This window comes from Engraulis encrasicolus, chromosome 23 (assembly GCF_034702125.1).
Source record: "Engraulis encrasicolus isolate BLACKSEA-1 chromosome 23, IST_EnEncr_1.0, whole genome shotgun sequence".
Lineage (NCBI taxonomy): Eukaryota > Metazoa > Chordata > Actinopteri > Clupeiformes > Engraulidae > Engraulis > Engraulis encrasicolus.
This window is the reverse complement of record NC_085879.1, coordinates 16,855,358-16,868,516: the sequence shown is the minus strand read 5'-3', so window position 1 is coordinate 16,868,516 and position 13,159 is coordinate 16,855,358. Positions and strand designations below refer to the sequence as shown.

General features: G+C 41.7%; 2 protein-coding genes across 5 annotated transcripts; one reads left to right on the top strand and one right to left on the bottom strand.

Moving 5' to 3' along the window:
* The first annotated feature begins 490 nt into the window (after nt 1-490).
* Nucleotides 491-4,210, top strand: pdzd11 (PDZ domain containing 11). 4 transcript variants are annotated; one of them, XM_063190338.1, is made up of 6 exons: nt 491-544; nt 918-1,030; nt 1,108-1,248; nt 1,358-1,456; nt 1,794-1,854; nt 2,365-4,210. In XM_063190338.1, the coding sequence occupies exons 2-6, from the start codon at nt 938-940 to the stop codon at nt 2,397-2,399; spliced, it is 429 nt and encodes a 142-aa protein (XP_063046408.1). In that variant the 5' UTR covers nt 491-544; nt 918-937; the 3' UTR covers nt 2,400-4,210. The 4 variants fall into 4 exon arrangements, with proteins under 4 accessions (XP_063046408.1, XP_063046409.1, XP_063046410.1 ...); XM_063190339.1 differs by having other exon boundaries at nt 500-540; XM_063190340.1 differs by lacking the exon at nt 491-544 and adding an exon at nt 551-755.
* A 2,988-nt stretch (nt 4,211-7,198) lies between these two features.
* On the bottom strand, nt 7,199-12,598 carry stard14 (START domain containing 14). The gene is made up of 6 exons (XM_063190324.1): nt 12,035-12,598; nt 11,722-11,869; nt 11,038-11,141; nt 10,521-10,638; nt 10,339-10,391; nt 7,199-8,509 (listed from the first exon to the last, which is right to left on the bottom strand). The coding sequence occupies exons 1-6, from the start codon at nt 12,209-12,211 to the stop codon at nt 8,297-8,299; spliced, it is 813 nt and encodes a 270-aa protein (XP_063046394.1). The 5' UTR covers nt 12,212-12,598; the 3' UTR covers nt 7,199-8,296.
* Nucleotides 12,599-13,159: the final 561 nt, after the last annotated feature.

Below are 13,159 nucleotides of genomic sequence, written 5' to 3'. Positions count from 1 at the left end.
GACAAAAGCGATTCTGGAGACTAGAGCGATTTGCGCGACGAGCGCGACAATTTGAAGTTGAAATCTTTTCAACTTTCTATGACGCGGTTCGGCGACAAGCCGCGACAGCCAATGACTGTATAGAGGTCAGTGACCACAGCCAATGGGAATGCTTGAATGCTTTGCCTTCTGCCTGTACGGACATACTCTAGTCTCCTCAATCTCTCGTATCGCTTGCTGCTACACTCTGTCGCTTGAGTCGCGTCGCCGCTGGTGTATCTCTGCGGTAAGCCCTCTTGTCTCAAGCCTCTTTGGTTTCAGGGTTAAATCCTTAGGCCTCCTCATCCTTGAAAAAAATATATCCAATAATGAAACCGCATTGCTTGAAATACACATTCAGATTAATATTATGTGATACGTATTCATTTTAATTCCACTTTTATGTAGGCCTACTAGTTTAGGTAGGCCTAAATAATTTTTGTGGTGGCTTTCTGAATAGGCACCATTCTCATCAGCGTACCACGTGACTGGTTGTCAGCAGTGGTGTTTTGTCAACTTCCGGTGGGTGAGTAGCCTACCTTCCAGCTTGCTTGCTAGCGCTAATGCTTTCGATTTTCATCAAATATCAGAAGAAACTTTTGATGAGGTCTTGCTTCATATAGCTGAATTATGCCCTTGTCAACCGTATTCAGTTGATCAAGCGAAAATTGTATCCGTTTTCTCGCGAGACACTGTTCAAACACTGGGAGCAACTTCCTCTCCCATCAACACAAACAGTAGGCTACTGGATACATTTCTGAATCTGTTACATTTATTGGATTGATGGCTACATTGTTATGTTTCCATGCAGCATGTTACCGCTTGTTATGTAATACAATATCACTGTGTGCACTGGAACACTGGAGGTGAAAATAAGTAAGAAATGTCCGTTGTAACAGGTGTAATATCCTCAAAGGATATGGACCCCAAAATACCATACGACGACTATCAGCTGCCTGTGGTATTTCTCCCCTCGTACGAGAATCCACCGGCATGGATAGCTCCACAAGAGGTAGGTAAGGATACGGTGCTTTGGCAATAGTGAACTCGGTGTTTGCTTTTTCTAATAGTGTTTTTTTGTCATTTTAGCGAGTCCACCACCCAGATTACAACAACGAACTTACTCAATTTCTTCCTCGCACCATCGTCCTGAAAAAACCTCCCGGGGCGCAGCTGGGCTTCAACATTCGCGGGGGCAAAGCTTCTCAACTGGGCATCTTCATTTCTAAGGTCAGTTGGCCATGTTTTGTTACCCGCTGCGCAGGGCACTTCTCCCCATCCACCCAATGCTACTTAAGTGTTTAATGCTCCATGCGCAACTTATGCCATGTCTTACCAGGTGGTCCCAGACTCTGATGCGCACCGCGCAGGACTTCAGGAAGGTGACCAGGTGCTGTCAGTCAATGATGTTGACTTCCAAGACATCGAACACTCCAGGGTGAGAGATGATTTTAAGGATGTACGACTCCTATGGATGTTCCTAGATGGCAGATAGTCTACATCCAGGGATTAAGTAATTAAGTGAATGAATTAAGTAGGGTGTTCGTCCAGGAAGTTTGAGGTTAAAAAAAATGACAGCAGAGAGGCAACAGTACTGTACTATGTATCATGGCAGTGGGTGACCAACCACAGTGCCGCTTTTCATTAGAATGTAGTAGGCCTGTCAGGGAATTGTGTGGTGGCATCTAAACAGAAGCAATTTCCTAAAAAAAGAGGGATTTCAACATTTGCAGCACTTGCTGAAATAAAACATTCTGATTGTCTGTTCCTCATAGGCTGTTGAGATACTGAAGACGGCTAGAGAGATTCTGATGAGGGTCAGATTCTTCCCCTACAGTAAGTCTATAATATAATCCAAGATGTGTGCATGCTGTGGGCATTAGTGATTTGTTGCAAGTATGTACAAATAAACACTGATGGTACAAGTGTGTAGGCTAGGCTGGGTCAAAGAAGTGCAAAATTAAATTGTCAGTGTGACGGATACCTTCTGCTGACTCTAACTGTAAAACAAAAACATGAATTTTAAATTGTTTCAAGTGAATGGATGACAGCCGAGGCTTTCATGAATTCACTGGAAAATAAATAAAATAGTCATGTTTTTTACAGTTACAGTCAGCAGAAGGTATCCGTTACACTGAATGACAATTTCATTTTGCACGTCTTTGATCCAGCCTACACCATGCAAATAATCACCCGTTACTTGTCAAGCACAGTTATGGAAACAATTTATTCACATTAAGTAATTTGCTATAATTTTCAGAGGGGCTAGAACCCCCCCAAACAGTAAGCGGCTCATTTAACCTGATACCACCCTAATGCAAATTCATGCCAATTTTCTCTACTCAGACTACCAGAGACAGAAGGAGAGAACTGTCCACTAGGTGGCGTGAGAACACCACTTATATTTAAATGCCGCAGTCAACTAGGTGGGGACCGTACCAAGAGGATCACGTCATCATCCCCATCCTCTCCTTCCTCTGGACACCCTAGCAGCAGATATACCATCTCTCCACACATGGTTGACTGGACTTGCATTTCTACTTTACTTAAACCCCAACAATATGGTCCTTCCTATGTGTCAGAAAACTTGAAATATTCACTGACTAAGCAGCCTATCCCATCCTTCCCCAATTCAGGGTGTGTGTGAGCGTGTGTGTGAGCGTGTGTGTGTAAGTGCGTGTTTAGTTGTTCAAAGACAGATTTATTAGAGGTGCGTGTCCTTTATATTTCCATATTGACCAAGATACGAAGATAGACAACGTTAGGTAGTCTAGACACTACTAAGAAAGGGATCATAATCTTTTGCATCAATCATGTAATCAAGATGCAGTTGGTTCTGTAGTTGCTCATCATGAACAAATAATCGGATTATCCAGAGGCCTTGTTTTTATCATGCAGTGGACAATGCTAAACCTATTGTTTTTTTTCCTTCAAAAGCATGTCTAGGTCAACTACTGTAGAATAGTGTCTGCAGTAGGCATACTTGTTCATTGCAATGCATGCACTGTAGTGAAATTTGAACATTTTGTTGCCATTAATATACTGTATATTGACGTCCTTACCTGATTTAAGAAACTTAGCTAGAGTAACAAATTGTATTGCCAACTAAATGAATACTGTTGACTAACATATATGAAAAAAGTAGCCATCCCATGTCCAGACAGTAAGCTTCCTGCCACAGTGCTGTTTAAGCCAATTCACTGAGCCACATTTTGGACAGAAGGCGGAGCGTCTTCAGTTGCATGAAACGTAATTTATTTTGACTCCTGTGATAAGACCCCAGGCACAAGGAATAAATGGCAGGACATTTAATTTCTCTAGCTGGTTCTTCTCATCTCGGCTGAGAACTATAATAGCAAGAGGTGATCCTTGATAACAGATAAACTGCAGGGTATTGTTGGGCAAGACTGCAGTTTTTCTTGTCCAAATATTGCATTTTGCATTAAAGTGCAGTGTGTGTTGTTTCCTAAATACTGACCTTACTGGACTTCTGTAGTACAGTAAAAACTGAAGTTCAATGTCAGACTTTCTTAACTTTCTTAAGGGGTATAATGAAATTGAGTGACATTTGCCAACTTTTAGTGACATTTATGTTTTGTGTTTTGTTTTTTGTTTTTTTGTTTTTTTTTTACGATTGATGTGCATCATTTTTTACTTTTGTGAAGCCTCATCAATTCATACTGTATCGGTTAACACTTCAGATTTGATGACAAGTACAGTAGCAGTTGATGTCAAACATTAAGAACATTCATGTGCTATTATGTGGAATTCTGGCAAAACTTGTACTGCAATCAGATGGTTAATATTGCAAAGGGAAAATTTGTTTTGGCAATATTAGTTTCAATGTATTTGTTTAGGGGGATAGCCCCTCGAGATAAGATCTCGTTTTCGAGGGGGTAGAGAAAAGTGTTTTCCCCTAGGGGCAAATAAATTAATATATAAACAGAATTTGTTAGCTGAAAACTAAATTTTTAAATGTAAGCATTGCATTCTAACTGTGTTCAATGTTGACGTCTAACATGTTACCCACCACATGTGGCTTAATTTATGATTGCTTGCCATCTGTTGCATATAGCAGCATTACTTGTAGTTTAAAATCAAGATTTGTATGCATTGAAAGTGTATTTATAATGAATCATGTTGTGAACAATATGGAGGGTGGATTTGAAATAAACGACACGCTTTTATGTCATTGTGGAAAATGATAAAATGATTCCTTCATACTGAGTCATTTTGTATGACTATTATGACTATGACTACTATTTTCATGCGTAATGTTATCATTTGGTTTACCTAAAAGTAACAGAGGTGTACAAAGTCTTAACTGTTGTGTTCATGGCACCTATTCTGTGTGTAATGTTACCATAGTAAACCACAACAGGATTTTAGGTTTGAAGTGTGTTCTTCAGCTGTTGTTGTGTAGAGACGGATTGCCTCGTGACATTGATTGCATCAGGACAAGCGCGCTCAAAGAACTTGTTTCCTAATACCCCTATGAACTTTGAGTCTTTTGTTGTTCTCCATCTTAGATGGCATTTGAAATGGGCCCTGTGGAATTTGTGGAGCAAAGACTCAAAATTGAAGACAAGATCTAAGGCAGTGGTTCTCAACTGGAATAGTCTTGAGACCCATAATTTCCCGTGGTTAATACGTTGTGACCCAAACTGTGTGGCGCACCGTCAGATAATTCCAATAATAATAAAAAATATTACCATGCATTTCATAATATGCATTATTATTTGCATTGTATGCTGATATACAATGTGTCTTACGAAGTAGTGGAGAGGAAAAGGCCTATTAACCATGTTTCACTCTGTCTTCGACATCATAGTCATTTTTAGTGCATTGCATCACAGCTCCGCGACCCACTTTTGGGTCCCGATCCACCAGTTGAGAATCACTGATCTAAGGCACATGCTTCTCCTTTTGCATCTACAAATACAGCAATGTAGACTACCCTTCCTCATCATACAGTGCCAATGACCTTGAGTCATATAGCTAAAGCAAGATTGCAATGACAAAGCCAGAGTGTTTTTTACTTCTCAAAGATACCAATTTTATCTCACGGCACCATTTCAATATGGAGTGCTATTTGGGCCTTTTAAAAAAGGCAAATCACCTGGATTTATAAGAGATTATAATGCACGGCCCTGGTTACATTCTATCCACGGCGGAGTGATTATTAGGTGTGATGAGTCTCCGGGGATGATGTCCACCTAGACATCATCCTCCTTGCCGACGCGTAGAATGCCAGTAGAACGCGTCTCATCCAATCAGATATTGCAAAATAAATTGACCGGATCTAACTTTTGTCTAATATTAAATATTTCAGCCCTGCTCTCCAGAGACTCCAGAGACAGAAAATTAAACTGTAGGAAGGCCTGTTGATAAATAGAATAAAAAATATGTTTTATCATTTTGTTTCAGTAAGAATTGCTTCTTTGGGACAGTCCAAAAGGTGAGGTGCAGAGAGGTGGAGGGCCGGTCAAAGGGGCTTGGCGGGCCGCATCCGGCCCCCGGGCCTTAGTTTGGGGACCCCTGCTTTAAGGCATTGTTGCAGCAAAGGAATGTGCCACTAACTAGCTCCTGATATAATAATACATGTACTCTACTGATATCTGATAAGGCACTTGTTGGGATGACTTGCAAAAAGTGGCTGAATGGTAGAGTAAGACACAGCTATATCTGAGTGTAATTCGATTTCTCCCAATTCCGTGTCCTTTGACAAAAAAGCCTTGCCTTGCTGTTAGTACAACCAGTGTTCCTCATACGCTATTGTCTTGAAGAGCTATTCAGCCATGAACTGGCTTTGGTCTTGTGTTTCACCAAGATATTTCTTTTTTGAGGTGGGCTCATGGCAGCAGCAAAAGGAGCATGGATGGAGCAGCCAGGTGTCTCTGCAAGGTTACCATAAGATTAAAAAGGTTTGTGTTGAAACACATTGAACCACTAGAATAGGAATTCGCTAGGCTGAGAACTAAAGGGCCGGTCACATGTCCTTTTTATCAGGCAATATTTTAACATGCCAAATGGTGAACAGTGTGAATGAGCAATGACGTCAGCAAGAGATAGTAAGATACTATTCTTGTATTCTCTCTGACGTCGGCTTTGTGTAAAAAAAACAACCTTCAATGGTGGCCCATAATGCAGAATAACTGCACAGGCCACAACAAGCCATTGAAAATTGGGAACAAGCAGACCCCGTTTGTTTCCGAGTACAGCCAAACAGTCTCTTCTCACAAAGTGCATTACAATAAGGTATCCAAAGTGTTGAGCTGTAAGTTTCTAGACTTCTTTGAATGAAACAGGAGCCAGATGAATGAGAGATCTTTTCACAGGTCCCCTGCGATTCCCCTAGCCATTATTTCCACACAACAGGTCAGCTACAAGCAGCCTCTAGCAGCCACTACCCCTGGCTTAAAACCAGTGATGGGTCACCTGGATTCATTAGATACAATCCAGGGCCGCACATTCCAAATTACTTTTTTTATCTGTCCAATTCAACCAGGTGATCATTCAACAAGGCAATCATCTGGTTGAATTCTTACAGGTAAAAACGGGTGATTTGAAACATGTGGCACTGGATTGTAAACGCCCATCCCTGCTTAAAACCTATGGACACACGTAAAGTTTCTCTAGACACGGTCAATGAAACAAAGAGCAAAAGTGGTAGGTTTGAAAAAAATGATGCAGTTCATACTTACTTTAAAACTCATTTATATAAAATAAGTGATACATTATTAAAGCTGTACATCTTTCACTTCAACTACATAATGCGGCGTCATACTGAAAGTCCCATTTATATCTTATGTGTCGTAATGGCCCATGCAACAGGGTGGCGGAAATAAAATAAAAGTTACAGTATTCAAAATGGATTCTTACATAAAATCCAAACCCTGAAGGGCATGTTGCACTTGTTGCCACTTCAAATACCAAAATGCCCACTAAAAGCACAAGCTTGAACCTTCATTTTTGTAAAACAACATACAAAAACATGAACTATAGGAAGAGAAGGTGTTTCTTCAACTTTGGTTAAGTCCACATCGGTGTGATAGAGTGGTCAGCACACTGGGCATGAGCTCCAAAAAATATATTCTGTATTTCATTAAACAAAATTCACCAGTGGGATCTTCCTCAGCAGCACATGTCCAGTTTGCTGACCACTCTATCACACTGTCCAGCACCTGGGTTATTGTTGTTGTGGATGTGAGCACCCCAACCTCCAAACGCCACAAGTCCGGCACTGTAATGTAGTGGAACTGTGAGTGAAGAACTGGAACTGTGAGAGAAGAACTAGAACTCTGGTACAATCACTCAGCATGAATGGATAGATCTAGCTTATATTTCAATACGTTCCTCAAGTTGTTTCTTGTGGCCTTGTTCCTCAGTTCTCGTCCATGGAAGAAACAAAGGGACTAGGGAGCGGATGGAGGAAACTAGCACAGCACACAGGCTTGCTTTTACAATATCTCACCTGCCTCCTCTCTCCTCGATGTACTCTCACCTTCATTAAGTACTAAAAGGTCCAAAACTACTTTGACCCTCAAGGCACAAGGACCCAGGAAACGGACAGAGGAAATGAATAGAGGACACTACCAGAGGAACGAATTGAAAGGCAGCCCTCAAGTCAAGTGTGTGATATTATGACAAGAGCTCAAGTCACTCCGAATCTGTCTTGACGTCAATATGTAGGGAGAACATACTTCAGCAAAGAAAGGAAGGCAGGCAGGCACGCAGGTGGACGGACCTGTGTAACAGCTTGTGTGTGTATGACCCACGTCAAGTGGTGCTATAAACATGTCATTCATTCTTCGTCAGCAAGGGATGGGCTCGGAGCCGTGTGCAAAACAAGGTGTGAACAACAGCAGTAAATAGTTTATGAGTTCGTTTGCAGAGTTGAGTTTGGCCTTTGGTGTTCAATGTGAGAACGTTTGGTCACGGAAAAAAAACATTCAAATTAAAACAATAAAAATAGGGATTTGTAAGTCCAAGAGGCTTTATGTAAACAAGTCCATCACCTCATCTACACAGTAGTGTCACCGTAGCTATTCACTCATTCACTCTTTCATTCGTCTGCTATCCTCTGGCTCATCCATGGCTTCCTAGTCCACGTTCTTCAGGGAGTCTACCACCACTTTCATAGTATCCTCATATCCATTCATTTATTCATCCATTTGTTCATTCGTCCATTCATTCAGTGCTTCACTCACACGCTCACTCATTCACTCATTCACTCACTCACTCACTCATTCATTCATTCATTTGCTCGTCTACTCGTTCAGCTGCTGTCCTCTGCCTCGTTCTCCGCGGATTCCTTGGTGGAGCTCTCGTCCACGTTCTCCAGGGAGTCGGCCCGCTGGATGGCCAGCTCCGCGGGGTCCATCATGGGCAGGTCGCTCTGCTCCGGGTACAGCCAGGGCTTGTAGCTGGGGGCGTTCATGGCCTTCCACTCCGGGTAGCCCTGACCCGCCTTGTGCACACACTTCAGGACCTGGAGACGGAGACAAAGATGGTGAGTGAGTGTGTGCATGTGAAACATGTGTGTGTGGTGTGTGTGTGAGAGATAGAGAGGAAAGAAAGAAAGAAAGAAAGAAAGAAAGAAAGAAAGAAAGAAAGAAAGAAAGAAAGAAAGAAAGAAAGAAAGAGAGTGAGTGGGTGACAGAGAGAAGGATGCATGAGAGAGAGAGAGAGAGAGATGTAGGGAGGGAGTGGTAAGTAACTCAGGTATGTGGCAGAGAGAGATTACAGTGTTCATGTCTAACCTTCTGGAGAGCAAAAACTTCAGTTTCACAGGTTCCTGCTTTACCCGGTTATTAACCGGTTATTTAACTAGTCTTGACATTTAGGATGGAAAGAAGACTACGAGCAGAGCAGTCCAGCGGTTTAGTTTTCTGAGATTGTTGCACAGTGTTTTGCTAAATTCTGATAAAGTAAGCAGATAAAATACATTCTATTCTATTTGATATGTCAAGAGATTTTTGTGGCAATAGTCTACTGTATGTACTTGCTTATCACAGAGACTAGAGCTTCGTGGCTCAGTGGGGTATTTCTTAGAAATGTGGTGCTTCATAGTTCCTGACACAATAATACTGAAAAGAAGAGTTGAAGAGCACAGGAACACTCCTGTCTCAAAGAGAGGATCACTATTCCTATGTGTACAAGTATGTTGAGCTTTCACAAAACTTTTTTTCCTAAAGCCACAATACAAAACATTAAATGTTCCTATGAAGTGTGTGTAGCCTAGAACGTCCTGTGGTACTGCTAACCTAACTGGACATTAGCAGTTTCAGCGATTGATGATTAATTAGTAAACAAAGGCTGGGTGAGTGAGCTGCACTTCCATTGCGCACACAGAGACACACAATCTCAGTTTCTCACACACACACACACAAAGATACACCTTGACCTGAATAGTTTCAGATCGCCTTGGCAATTCACACACTACACAACCCACCTAACAAGTTACACTGGAGTGCCTGCCTGCCTGCCTGCAATACTGCTTCATTGTCCAAAAAAACCAGGACAAGTCCTTTCCAACGAGTTTCTATGGTTACTGTTGTCATTTGAAAAGCCTCAAGCCCACACACACAGACACATACAGTACAATTACAACAAGTTCATCTTGTTCAAGACTTTTGGCCAAATAAAGAAATAAGTCGTTCCTCTCTTCCCTGCACCAAGAATGACCCATTTAATGTCAGTACAAAAGGCTATTCGTGAATTACTATAATCTAAGCAGAAGGAGACAGATTCAAGTCCATCCACTTCATTCTGGTTTCTTCTTGTTCAAGATTTTTTGGCCAAACAAAAAGAGTATTTCTCTCCTTACCTAGGCCCAGTATGATCCTAACGCCAACTCTAGCTTTGATGTCTATAGTGCAATACAGGCCACATATAAACTTGACTTAATCTGGCAGAAGACTAACAAGAAAGTTCATCTATTTTAAGCTTCCACTTAATCTGTTTTTTGGCCAAAAAGAGAGAGAGCTGTTCTCCTGTGTCCTAGACCCAGTATGACCCATATGGTGTATGTAAATGTAGAATATAGGGGTAGACCTTTATGTTAGACCAGGTGTCTTTTTAGTGCATCTACATTCATCTACATACAGACAACAAATACACACTTGCACTGTACATACCTAACCATGCCTCCCTACCTATCTACGTGTGTAACGTCATGCTGTTGCATACGTTGTTAAATTGTACCTGATTAATGTAATAGTGGACCATAAAAGTGTAACCTATATACAGTAGGTCGCACGTGAACTATCCCTCGCAACTATGACCCAGGAAGAAAGCCGAGAGCCGAAAGATACTCACTTTAGGAGCCAACACTTGAGATGCCTTGTTCACCACCCACTTGGGAAGGGAACCTGTGGACGAGGAACAACAGAACATGCAGATGTTTACTTTGGAGTCCCAATCTCTGGGTCATCAGCAAGGCGTGTGAACATGTGAATGTGTACAGGTGTAAACGTGTCCTCCCTGTTGTTAAAGCTCACCTTTGGGGTCGGCCTGTGAGAGGTATGTGAACAAGCAGCTCTTTGGACCGGTCGATATGATCAGGTAACCGGTGAGAACGGACACGGCTCGGACCAGGTCTTTGCGCGGAGGGTATTTCTGAGGAACAAAAGAATTAGGGTCAAAATGACAAACTCTGACTCAAACAATGCGGGCTACAGCCTATATCAAGGGTTCCCAACTTATTCCAACTTTGGACGCACTTGAAAATGTTCACTTAATGTCTGGGTCCCACCTGCTCTGACCCATTAATCAATAAAAGTCAAATAAATATTCAAAAGCACAACACACACAAATATTATAAAGAATGGCCCACTTGAAATCACTGGCCTATGTATAACTTCAATGAGGCCTACCATCAATTTAAAACGGCCACACAAGTTTCTGTTAAGGTGCCGTGTGTGCTGCGTCACTGAGGCATGACTGAGCAAACATGATTCACAGTGCATGATGACACATACAGTACAGTGCAGGGAGAGAGTGTGGAGATGAACGTACTGGGTGTTTAACGGAGTAATTCAGGATCATGTACTCAATGTCATTGACCTGCCAAGACCGCAGTGTGACCACGTCTCTGTTCTTCAGCGGCTTTGGACAAATCCCTTAAAATAATAGAAGAAAATATAGTTAAACAAAACATGATAAATATAGTGAAGCATCACTGACAGAGATATAGACTGAAGATGTGCGCACACACACAGCAAGGGATGCACACACACACACACACACACACCATCCCTCCCCCGGTATCCCTGTAACTAAGGATCCAGAGCCTGTGGTGGTGGAGCAACCAACCACCTGGTCGTGGAGCGTGTTGACTATAAATAAACTTTCAAAACAAGCTCCCTCATGCCTCATCCTGGCAGTCCTGCTCCTGGGGGTTTACCTACTACAGTAGCTTCTACTGGAGCTGGCCACAAAACAAAAGATGGCAGATAACACAGGCAGACAACTTGTTTTAAACCATATTACATTGTGGGTGGTGACAAATCAAGTTTGGGTAATTTATTCACAATCACATTATAAAAGAGGGCTCAAATAGGACTACTACAACAAGGCCTATTACATTGAATATTTTTTGACCAACCATGATGTTATGTTATGTTTTGCCTTTGTAGGGCACGAGTTGGGCTAGGCCTACAATGCAATACAAAGAGAGGTTAGGTGTGGAAATTAACTTACATGAATAGTACCCCACATCTGCGTTGGAGGACAAGCGCGCAACGTCAAAGCTCTCCAACATCGTGGGGTCCCACTTCTTGCGGTACAAGCTGTCATGTAGAACGTCGTACATCGTCTCTGCGGCGACGTCTTTTATGGTCATCCGGCACTGTATTCAACAATTCATAAAGAAATCCGTTCATTATTATCATTGCCAAACATATCTATATCAGACCGTCACAATAAATATGTCTCAGTAGCCTACACGGTTCAACCCAACAGTTCCAAAGCAGTCAGTTTCATTCAAAAGTAGGCTAGCCTAGTCCACACTCACCTTGATTTTGTGAACTTTTTGGGGTTTGCTCCCTTGTGAAGATATAGAAGGCACTTCAACCCACACTTCCATTCCATTTTTATCATATTTGGAGTGCCAGTTGTCAACAGACAGGCACTGTCTTCTGAAGTCCGCGAAAACTTTGTCGCTCGGTAAAATATCCGCACTCTTTGACATTATTCCGATCAGTCCTCTGGCGTATGATTCTCGAAAGAGGGAGGAATCGAATTAAAATTCCTTATGTGGCCGAAACTTGGCTCGAGTTCGACTCTTTCCCGATGAAGTGGCTATTTGATCGCTGCTCCAAGAAGTCCTCTGAGGTAGGCTAAGTAAGACGCGACCGGTTTGTATGACTCTCCAATTTAAAAATGAAGCTCGACTGGCTTTTTTGTTATGAATTCCACACCTGCCAACGGCACTATTATCAGCTCCAATATGGTAGGTTACTTCCGGCCATTGCAGGCTTCAGGTGTGTCGTGTCAGCAAGCCTGTTGAGGTAGAAAACGATACACGCGACTGTGCGTAAATCAGTTATTTTGCACTGAGAAGAAAGTCCTACAAACTTGCATCTAAATGGTTTATTTAAATAGCCTAATACCTGGACATGTCATACCCAAGTCAGAGAGTTAACCACGCCTTTTAGGTCATTTTGGGCGTGCATCATGACACAATTGACTTTCGATTGGGTAACAAAAGGAGCGATACTGTTCCAATTTAGCCTACGTGGATACATTGTATCAGCAAGAGCTACAGTATTGACTTATGAAGGAAATATACCAGAGAGGACCATTAGCCTATAGAACCTGCAACATAGTGATCTACATACATACATTTGAAATTAGTCATTTTATGCTGATGTTTCAGATTTCAGATAAAGACTCATACATAGCCCAGACATGTTTCCTTTAATGTTTTACATTATGTCTTAATATTATATTTTTTTAAACTGAAAAAAGTTTCTATTTTACAATTATTGTTCCATTTATATTCTATATGAACTTTATATATGAACTTTATTACAGGCTCTGGGCCCAATAGGCACACACACATAGTAGCCTACATAAAATATCAAATAGTCGGGAAAAGAAAAGGAAGAGAAAAAAACAAGCAATATCCAAGCAGATG

What these genes read in the sequence shown, in the direction of transcription:
- pdzd11 (XM_063190337.1), top strand. Translation starts at nt 902, where the DNA reads ATGTCCGTTGTAACAGGTGTAATATCCTCAAAGGATATGGACCCCAAA. An exon ending in AAGACATCGAACACTCCAGG is followed by an intron (nt 1,457 to 1,793) that starts GTGAGAGATGAT and finishes TGTTCCTCATAG; the next exon opens with GCTGTTGAGATACTGAAGAC. An exon ending in GGTCAGATTCTTCCCCTACA is followed by an intron (nt 1,855 to 2,364) that starts GTAAGTCTATAA and finishes TTCTCTACTCAG; the next exon opens with ACTACCAGAGACAGAAGGAG.
- stard14 (XM_063190324.1), bottom strand. Translation starts at nt 12,211, where the DNA reads ATGTCAAAGAGTGCGGATATTTTACCGAGCGACAAAGTTTTCGCGGAC. An exon ending in ATTACTCCGTTAAACACCCA is followed by an intron (nt 10,639 to 11,037) that starts GTACGTTCATCT and finishes TTTGTTCCTCAG; the next exon opens with AAATACCCTCCGCGCAAAGA. An exon ending in CTCAAGTGTTGGCTCCTAAA is followed by an intron (nt 8,510 to 10,338) that starts GTGAGTATCTTT and finishes CTCCGTCTCCAG; the next exon opens with GTCCTGAAGTGTGTGCACAA.